Raw genomic sequence first — 9,416 nt, forward strand, 5'->3', positions numbered from 1 at the left:
TTTCATCTGAAATAATTGTCGACCGCGGCTACCCTTCCCGCCGCGAACATACTTCAAAGGCGTCCGAAGAGACATTTCTCCTTGCGCCATGCCCTAGCATCAAAATAAAAGCACACCATTTCCGAACAAACGACAACTTTTATTTGGAGCAACACGTTTAGAAGCAAGTGTTTGGTCTCTTGGTGGTGAAGCGAGGCTTGTGCTGGCGGCGCAGGACGCGATGCGGCAGCGGGAACTTGATTTTGGAGTCCTAAAATGACAAAAAGAGACCTCAGCGCAAAATAATGCCAACCCGTATCCCGGACTTTTGAGGGGACGGCGAGCGCCGGCGCACTCACGTGGAACTGCTTGATGGCGGGTCGGCGACACTTGTTGGCAGCGATCACCTGCACCTTCATGATCTGGATGGCGTGGGCCCGCGCGCGATGTCGAGCGCCCATGTCGCGGTCTGCCAAAACGCCGCAAATTAGTCAAATGCCCAAAAAAACAAACCGCGTCGACGGGGGCGCCCGCTCACAGCATTGGGTGACGGCTCCGGAGGTGGTCAGATCTCTGTACTCGCGGTACATGTTGTGGGTGCCGCTACGAGAGTCGTAACGCAGCCAGATGCCAAAGTTCTTCACCTTCAGAGGCGTCTTCTCGTGGACCTGCGGGGAGGAGAGAGAGCGCTCGTCAGTCGCGCCGCGCCGGCAGAGAAAATTGCCCGCTGGTGGGGGGGGGGGCGTACGCACCAGTCCGCAATAAACGGTCTCGCCGGACGCCTTCTTCATCTTCCTCAGTTGTGACACAAAGTACCAGAAGCGCGACTTGGCCACCACGTGGTTGGGGGCGAAGATGCGCATGCGGTACAGCGGCGGGGTGGGGTTCTTGGGCGACGGCAGCAGTCGCCCGATCACCTTGTACTCTCGCAGCTGCCGCAAAGACGAGAGGGACGAGTCAGCCGGGCAAACTCGCGCGGGCGCCGTTTTACCGTGTCCGGCCCCGGTTTCACTTTCGACGGCACTGGAAGCCGAGAAAGGCGACGGGGCCGACGCTCGATGTGCGCGCGCCTCACTCAAATCACACAACTGACGGCATGTGACCTTTGGGTTGGGCCGCGGGCATTCCACATGACAATTTTGTCAAAAATGAAATTAGAACCGGTGTTCGGCCAATCCTTACTACGCAGCTAAACGTCCTACACAATGCTCGGCGTGCTTGCGCATGCATCCACACGCATGCGCACATGGGTTAGAGGCGGCGAGTACTCACAATTTTTTTTTTTATTATTTAGAACCTTTTCACTGCCTCAAAGACACTTTTTGCATGTATTACCCTCTCATACTTTTAACCATTGTGGTTTTTTGTGTTAGCTTTGAAGCAGTTGACCACATTAGTCACATAGCGTATTTAAGCAGTTCTTATTTGATATAACTACATTGAAGTATTTTCTGTAGGCATTTTTTTAGTACGTTATTCCTGTATGCATCTAAACAAAACAAGTTTAGAGCGCACGGTAGTACTTTGGGTGTCAAATTTGACTCGTTTCACCGATGTAGGAGATTTTGGCAGAACACCGGATTAACGTGCACAAAAGGATGAAATGAAAATCGGATGAACGAGCGCGAGTAGATGTCCGATGTATTTGACGTGGGAGGGAACGGATTGGACGTCTATCATCGTCAATGGCAGCACACGAGTTGACGCTAATAGGTTTCGTTCCGGTTTGTAAACTTGTTTTCATCCCCCCCCCCAAAAAAAAAAAAAAAGGTCAATGCGCTGAATTGTGCGCATATGTTTGTCTCGGGACATAGTTGGAGTGAGGTGGTAGTTAAGAAGAAAGGATGCAAGCGATAAGTTGCGTCAATATACGGACAGCCAGACGTGGTAACTAACTAAAATCCCAAGAAAACAACTTTATGAGTCATTGAATCGTTATTCTTTCAGTCTTTGCTAGCCTTTCGACTCCGTGGCCGTCGTCCACATGGAGCTCGGCGCCATATTGTTCGCCCGAAACACCGGAGCCAAAAAGGCGACAAAATGAGCGCTGGAGAGCAAGTTAGAGAACGAACGAAGCTTACGACGTAAAGAGAAGTTTCTCGAAGGAACTATACGGACGCTCGAGGTTCGCGTGCGGTCACGGGACGAGAAGGAAAAAGGCCTTTTTACGTACAGTGCCGGACGCCTTCATGTTGTCTCGCTTACAGCCACGAGAAAAGAGGAAGTGACGTTCGAGCGCTGCGCATGTCAACCCCCAGTGCGCTAGGAGCGGGAGGCGGGACTTCCGTGACAACCCACCTTCGCCTTGGAGGAACGTCAATCAAATAGACGGATACTCCATGAATGATGACTTGCATTTATTTTTTTCGACATAATTTATTTCACATTATTTTCATTTCTAGCCTACGCAGCAGACTGTTTTTTTCTGATAATCATACTTTCATCATAGTCGAGGTAAAAAGTTGTCATTTTTGGTGGTGCTTGTGGACAAAAACAGTCCTGTTATACCTGAATAAAGGCTCCATTTTTATTTGTTATACCCTGACTAGGATTTTTTCCCCCCCAAGTCATATTTATTTAGACAATGTTGAGTGCCCTTAAAGGCTATTAAGGGGCTGTGAGATATCAGTAGAACCGTTATGTGGCAAGATAACAAATATTAATAAAGTTAACAAAAAAATAAATCACATTCATGAGCAATTATCGGAAATAGATCGAAAATGACGAACATTTCCGAAAGTATCCCGGAAACAGCCGAATGGGGCGGAGACGTCACAACAAGGAAACAAAAGGTCTAGGCGGGTGCCATCGTTGGTTATCGAGGAGAGAGTTGCGTTCGTGTTTAATCAAAAAATCGCTAAAATGGGTCTAACCTGTCATGCTATGTGGTGTACAAATAGCCATTTGTCGCAATGTAGTACCCATGAGTTCCCGTACGCGAGAAAATAGCTGGACTACGCAGACAATGAGTAAAGTTCGTCCGTGCTAAGAGGGCTAATTTTGCAGACGCAGCCTCCGGCACGGTTTTGCGTGGTGAGCATTTTACACCTGAAAGCTATTCCAACTATGGACAAATGAAATCAGAAATTGCTGCTGAATGCACCATACACGCGCAGCCACCTAAATGTCCCGAGGTACCAAGAAAGAGGACGATGACTGGCTCTGATGAGCCCACCCCACCACCCCAGGCGAACCAAAGGAGCGGAGCAGCCAAGCTCGAAATGGCCAGAGTGAGTACTACTTTATAATAAAAACACATATCACGCCTTGGATATAGGACTGGACACATGTATAAATTATCGCTCGTAAAATATATTGTAGCGTCACCGGGGCTGTCATCGGCAGGCTAATTTACGCACCAACGAGGGGCTGTCATTGGCGTGCTAGTGCACCAGCGCGATGCTCCGATTGGTGGACTAGGTAGCGCCAGTGTATATGGTTGTTGTTGTTGTTTGTGGAATTGGGTGAGGTGGCGGGAAGTTAATTTTAAAAAAAAGCATTGAGGCTCGTGTGTTGTTTCCTCTGCCAAACGTTCGCTTAGCAAACGTTACAACATAGAACAAACCCTCTAATCCCATTCATATTTGTGTCTGTTGGCAGAGTGAAAACCTATGATAGCACAATAAATGATAATGATTCTATACATGACTTTATTTTGCGGTCAAGGTGTATCAGTTTCACAAAAAGAAATGCAAAACAAACCATTCGGTGTTTCCCACACGATCTGTTGCCCGTGTTTCATCAGTGTGATTGCTCCCCTCAATGATCGTTTCATTAGGCTGCATTGGCTTTGGTTTGGGCTCAAATTGATCACCCAAAACACCAAAGAAAGGTTCATAACTCTCCTTGTCACCATTAGAAGAATGTTCGTTACTTCGGATTCGTCGCTGCAACTAGAACAAAATTGTCTGCCGTTATCGCCGCCATTCAGTACTAAGGACTGAGCCGGGTGTTTCCTTCTTGTGACGTCACGCACACAATATGCTAGATTTCCGGGATCTCGGGCGCCGGTCGTTTTAGCTTGACAATCGATCCAAATTTCTATCATTTTTTTGGTGTTGCGATGTGTGTAATTACACCAAGTGGCATGATATGAATCCAAAAGGCACGCGTTTATGGATAAATGATGGAATATTAGCATTTCCCCAGGTCTTGTAATACCCTTTAACACAATTATCCAGAATATAAACATTGAAGAGATGATGAACAAGGGTGTATTTATTGCGGATGTTCATTTATTTTCAAATGTTGCCGTTGAAATTTTCCACTTAAAAAAAAAGATTTATTCTGGGAAATTTTCCAAAAAATCTTTCTTTAGTAGATTTTGGAAACAACGGTTTGAATCAAACAGTGGATCACCGGAACCAATAAACATGAAATTTTTTTTTCATTTGGTTTATAGTTGCCTGCCCCCAAACTGTTTAATCTTATTCATGTCCCGGCCCAGCAAAAAGTCTACATGCCGTTATATCGTCCCGGCCGACCAACGTTGAGACGGAACCGACGCCCTCGATTAGTCTACACTGTGAGCCAGAAGCCGTCGGGCAACGCATTTCCTACATGTTGCCATCGCGGTTTCGTCGCTGCCTTTTTACGGACGGCCGTGAACGGTGCAGGAGCAATGACCGCCGAAAATGATGAATGGGGGGGGGAGCGAGAATCCTGAAATTTCTCCTCAATAGGTGACCGTTACCGCTCGTCGCTCCCTCTGGAAGTAAACAAACAATCCGTTTATCGCAACATAAATAAACCAACCTTTTTTCATGTCGTAATTATGAGTCGGAGGAGGTTGCGGGCAGAACTGATTTGAGTCCTAACAGGCCACGTTCGATACGGCATCACCGCTGGCTGACATTCAACGAAACGCGATATCCGTTCACGTTCCGCCAGGGGCGCTACCCTCCCCTTCATCCGACCGGCCCAGTCGAGGTCGGCTTCTGAATATTTCACACGAGGCAAAGCGATACGCCCGCAGGTCACTTCATCAAAAAACACTCGTCCGAGATGACGTACCTCGACGCGCCTATCCGTTTTCGGTTCCTTCTTCTCTTCTTGTCGCCTCCTCCTTCCCCGTGTCCTTTTCCTCACCTTGTCTTCCTAGCTTCTGTGCCTCCTCCTGCATTCGGGCAACCCTTCCGGCGACGACTTTGGACTGGAGCTCCTCCGTGGTCGCGTGACGTTTATTCAAATGCGGTTCACGCTCGGCTGGACCAAAAAACGTCCTAGAAGAAAATGGAAGCGGGCCGCCGTTTGCGGGTAACGCCAAATGAGATGATGCCGGGATGCGCGCGGTTTAGCGTGAAAAGACGACGACGAGTCCGTAGAGGGACCGGCGGTGGGGTCAAAGGTCACGGCGTGGCAAGAGCACATTGAAAAAGAGCGGTTTTGCCAGCGAGCGACGGTCACGCCGAGTTAAGATTTATTTACACCGTGGCGCCGGCGGCCGTTGTCGTCGGCGCGCTTTTCGAATCGGCGACCGGCCCGGCGCGCCGCGCTCCCGTGGCTGCGGCGGGAGATGCGAGCAATGAGCTCGAGTGATGTTTTTCCCTTGGAATTGTTATCATGAGCTAAAGCACAATAAAAGATCCGATCCATAAGATAAAACAAGAAACATGTCTGTATTTTATTGAAGAATGGGTCGATTAGAATTGGATGACTCAAATGAAGACTGCTTTCCTTATCAAAATAACTGTGATTGATTTGCCCAAACACCGTTACACAATTGTCAATCAACATGTTTTTGAAACCCCAAGGACAGTAAAAATGACATTGTTTTCATTCCTAAATGAAGTGCAAAATTTTTTGTCAAACAAACACACTTTTTGAAGTGGAAATCTCGAAAGGATTAGACGTCAATGGCAGTGAGTGAGCCGACGGGTGACGGGCGTCCTCCCGCTATTTGCAAAATAAACCTCGGCGCTTCTTTTCCTCCACCCACACGGTGAAAAAACAAAAACAAAGGGAGGAGCTCCGCCTAAATCCTCCTTTTGCCAGTCGGAGAGGCCGAATTTGTTTGGCCCCGGATTCGGCGGACCCGTTGTCGCGCTTCTGGATCCCGTAGTTGACGGAAGACGCGGCGGCGACGGACTCGACCCTTTTCTGTTGATACGTACCTCCCGTGTAGCAATTAGATCACGGATTTATCAAAAATAAAATACAAAAATATGAGTAACGTGAAAGCGTTGGCCAATTGATCTGAAAGGTACCCTAAATAAATATTATTTCCACATGCACATTTGATTTTTTTTTTTTCTTTTTCCCAAATTTCACCTCATCCACAAACGTTTGCCTTTTTCTTGGAAAAATCCAAAGTTTGCACATCCCCGAGCCGACTTGACTCCCGGGTCAGCGAGATGAAAGCGGAAAAAAAACCGTCACGGAAAGGAGGGAGAACGCAAAAGGCTTCGGCGCCTCCTCAGACGTCCGTCAGCATCTTGGGGGGGTCGACGCAGTTGCGTCCGGTCGGCGGAGGCGCGCAGTTGGCGGCGCGCAGGTTGGCCTCGCGGAAGTTGTCGATGCTGTTGTCGGCGTAGTCGGACTCGCTGAGCAGCGAGGAGGCGTCGTCGCGGCGGGAGGCGTCGTCCGAGTCCCGCCGTTCCACCTGCAGAAGCTGCGCCTGTTCCTCGCCGTCGGTCTCGCGGTGGTAGAAGTAGTTGAAGTTGGAGACGATGACGGGCACGGGCAGCGCGATGGTCAGCACGCCGGCGATGGCGCAGAGCGAGCCCACGATCTTGCCGCCGATGGTGACGGGGTACATGTCGCCGTAGCCCACGGTGGTCATGGACACCACGGCCCACCAGAAGGCGTCGGGGATGCTGGTGAAGAAGGACTCCTTCTCCTCGGCCTCGGCGAAGTAGACGGCGCTGGAGAAGAGGATGACGCCGATGAAGAGGAAGAAGATGAGCAGGCCCAGCTCGCGCATGCTGGCCTTCAGCGTCTGGCCCAGGATCTGCAGGCCCTTGGAGTGGCGCGAGAGCTTGAAGATGCGGAAGACGCGCACCAGCCGGATGACGCGCAGGATGGCCAGCGAGGTGGCCTGCTCGCCGCCGCCGCCGCCTCCGCCGCCGCCGCCCTCGGGGTCGTCGGCCAGCTCGGTGCCCAGCGTGATAAAGTAGGGGATGATGGCCACCACGTCGATGGAGTTCATCATGTTGCGGAAGAAGGCCGTCTTGCTGGGGCAGGCGAAGAAGCGCACCAGGAGCTCGAAGGAGAACCAGATGATGCAGAGCGTCTCCACCATGAAGAAGGGGTCGCCCAGGATGTCGACGCGGTGGGCCGCCGTGCCGTTGCCGGCCGCCGCCGCCGCCCGCCGCCGCTCGCCCGCGTCCTCCTTCAGCTCGGGCAGCGTCTCCAGGCAGAAGATGACTATGGAGATGAGGATGACCACGACGGAGACGATGGCGATGCCCCGCGCCGGGCCCGAGCTCTCCGGGTGCTCGAAGAGGAGCCAGATCTGCCGCTGGAACTCCTTGTCGGGCAGCGGGCGCTCCTCCTCGCGGATGAAGCCCTCGTCCTCGCGGAACTTCTCCATGGCCTCGGCGCCCAGCTCGTAAAACTTGATCTCCTCCGAGAACATGTCCAGCGGCACGTTGACGGGCCGCCTCAGCCGCCCGCCCGACTGGTAGTAGTAGAGGATGGCGTCGAAGCTGGGACGGTTGCGGTCGAAGAAGTACTCGTTGCGCAGCGGGTCGAAGTAGCGCATCCGCTTCTTGGGGTTCCCCAGGAGCGTGTCCGGGAAGTGCGCCAAGGTCTTCAGCTGCGTCTCGAAGCGGAGCCCCGACACGTTGATGACCACGCGCTCGCAGCACTCGTGCCCGTCGCGCTCCTCGTCCTGAGGGTGGCCCGGCAAGGTGGCGCACTCGTCGGCGTTGTCGCCGGACGCCACCGTCATCCTGACGGGGGGAGGGGAGGAGAGGGAGGGGAGGAGAGGGCCCCCCCTCCCGGGGCGGGCGGGGGCGCGGGGTCCGAGCGCCGGGCTCCTACTGACCCTCCATCCTCGCCTTCACGCTCGCTCGGGCGCCGCGCTCTTCTTTCCGCCGGATGAAATATTCATGGCGCCGCGTCGTCGAGGTGTCGCCTTCCCGCTCCCGTCGGCGTCGGCCGACGACGGAGCCGCATGCCGGTCGGTCGGCCGGTCGGTCGGCCGGCCAAACCGCCGCGTCGGCTCGTCCTCGCCTTCCCCCTCGGACCGGCCGGAGCCTCGGCACCCCGAGACGCGCGAGAAGGACCGGATCCCTCAGCCTAACGCGGCTCCGGTTCGGCTCGTCTGAAGCGTACCGTGGTGTGACCGAGAGGAGGACGAAGAGGAGGAGGAAGAGGAAGAGGCAGAGGGGAGGCGGGGGGGTTCGACGCAATGCAGACACGCTTTTGGCGCCATCCAGAGAGAGAGAGAGAGAGAGAGAGAGAGAGAGAAAAGGACAGATAAAAACAACAACAGACAGAAAGACAGCAGCGGCAAGAAAGGAGAGAGACTGCACAAAAAGAGCCAAGGACAAAGATAGCCAAACAGAAAGCCAGACAGAGACCAAAATAGAATGAGAGGGTCAGAAAAAGGGAAGGGCAGCAAAAGAGAGACAGGTGAAAGAGGCCGCAAGAAACAAAAAACCAACAGAACGACAAAAAGAAAGAAAGAAGCAGAAGGACATAAAAAGAGCTCGTCGTCTTTGTAAACGTTGGCTGTGTTGCCACGGCAACGGCAGACCCCCACCCGCCCGCCCGCCATCTCCGTTCAGACGGCGTTTCCACGGCAACCCGGCCCACTCGGGCCGGCGCCCGGCCCGTGACGATGACCTTTGACCTCACGGGCCCGAGCCGCACCGCGGGTCGACGGTGCGTCTCGTGCCCGCGCACCGCTCGGCTTTGATTATTTGGGACAAACGAGCCGGGCGCAAAAGTCCCTTTGAAAAACAGCATTTGCTCCTAATGTCGGTGGAATGGCGATCGGGCGCTAACGACCGGTTACGAATTTGGCCGGCGTCCCGGTAGGAGCGGGGAAGAAGCTGCGAACAAAATGGCAGCTTATTCCCACACGCTAGGACGAGGACCGCATTTTAAGCGGCAGCTGTAGCCGGGACACCCCCGCGCGGCGGGGAGCCCCCCCCCCCACCCCAATTTCATCGAGGCGCTTATATAACAGAGCCCCTCGTCGGTCACGAGTCTATTTTTAGCCGGCGGAGCACGCGTGGAAAAGAGCGCGGCCCGTTCGCCCTTCAAAAGTGCGGCAGGGCTATTCTTAGCGGCGCCTCGTTCCGGCAAGCGCGCTACTCTAACGTGGTCGAAATCCGCGCGCGGGCGGGAAAGCCGTCATTCCCGTTCGGACTGAAAACTCTGACCTTGCTAAACTAGGCCACGCTAACCCAAAGAGAGGAAGGTTTCTCACGTGACAAGATGGCGACGCATCACGTCGAGAAGGTCAAGGTTAAAACTTTTGACTAATA

At 53.1% G+C, this 9,416-nt stretch overlaps 2 protein-coding genes and 1 non-coding gene across 3 annotated transcripts; all 3 read right to left on the bottom strand.

Annotated features, from left to right (window-relative positions):
- Positions 1 to 118: 118 nt before the first annotated feature.
- On the bottom strand, positions 119 to 2,314 carry rpl18a (ribosomal protein L18a). Its single transcript, XM_057854793.1, has 5 exons — positions 2,153 to 2,314; positions 732 to 911; positions 518 to 647; positions 339 to 448; positions 119 to 250 (listed from the first exon to the last, which is right to left on the bottom strand). The coding sequence occupies exons 1-5, from the start codon at positions 2,168 to 2,170 to the stop codon at positions 158 to 160; spliced, it is 531 nt and encodes a 176-aa protein (XP_057710776.1). The 5' UTR covers positions 2,171 to 2,314; the 3' UTR covers positions 119 to 157.
- On the bottom strand, positions 970 to 1,101 carry LOC130929318 (small nucleolar RNA SNORA68). Its single transcript, XR_009066857.1, has one exon. It is a non-coding gene; the product is annotated as a small nucleolar RNA SNORA68 (small nucleolar RNA).
- Positions 2,315 to 5,573: 3,259 nt separating the features above from the next.
- On the bottom strand, positions 5,574 to 8,680 carry kcna1b (potassium voltage-gated channel, shaker-related subfamily, member 1b). The gene has a single exon (XM_057854702.1). The coding sequence runs from the start codon at positions 7,868 to 7,870 to the stop codon at positions 6,395 to 6,397; it is 1,476 nt and encodes a 491-aa protein (XP_057710685.1). The 5' UTR covers positions 7,871 to 8,680; the 3' UTR covers positions 5,574 to 6,394.
- Positions 8,681 to 9,416: the final 736 nt, after the last annotated feature.

Source organism: Corythoichthys intestinalis, chromosome 13 (assembly GCF_030265065.1).
Source record: "Corythoichthys intestinalis isolate RoL2023-P3 chromosome 13, ASM3026506v1, whole genome shotgun sequence".
Taxonomy (NCBI): Eukaryota; Metazoa; Chordata; class Actinopteri; order Syngnathiformes; family Syngnathidae; genus Corythoichthys; species Corythoichthys intestinalis.

Excerpts from the sequence above, each read along its gene's own strand:
- rpl18a (XM_057854793.1), bottom strand. Across the intron at positions 648-731 it reads AGACCGTTTATTGCGGACTG|GTCCACGAGAAGACGCCTCT; the intron begins GTGCGTACGCCC and ends TCCTCCCCGCAG. Across the intron at positions 251-338 it reads CCGCCATCAAGCAGTTCCAC|GACTCCAAAATCAAGTTCCC; the intron begins GTGAGTGCGCCG and ends TTGTCATTTTAG.
- kcna1b (XM_057854702.1), bottom strand. The coding sequence starts at position 7,870 with ATGACGGTGGCGTCCGGCGACAACGCCGACGAGTGCGCCACCTTGCCG.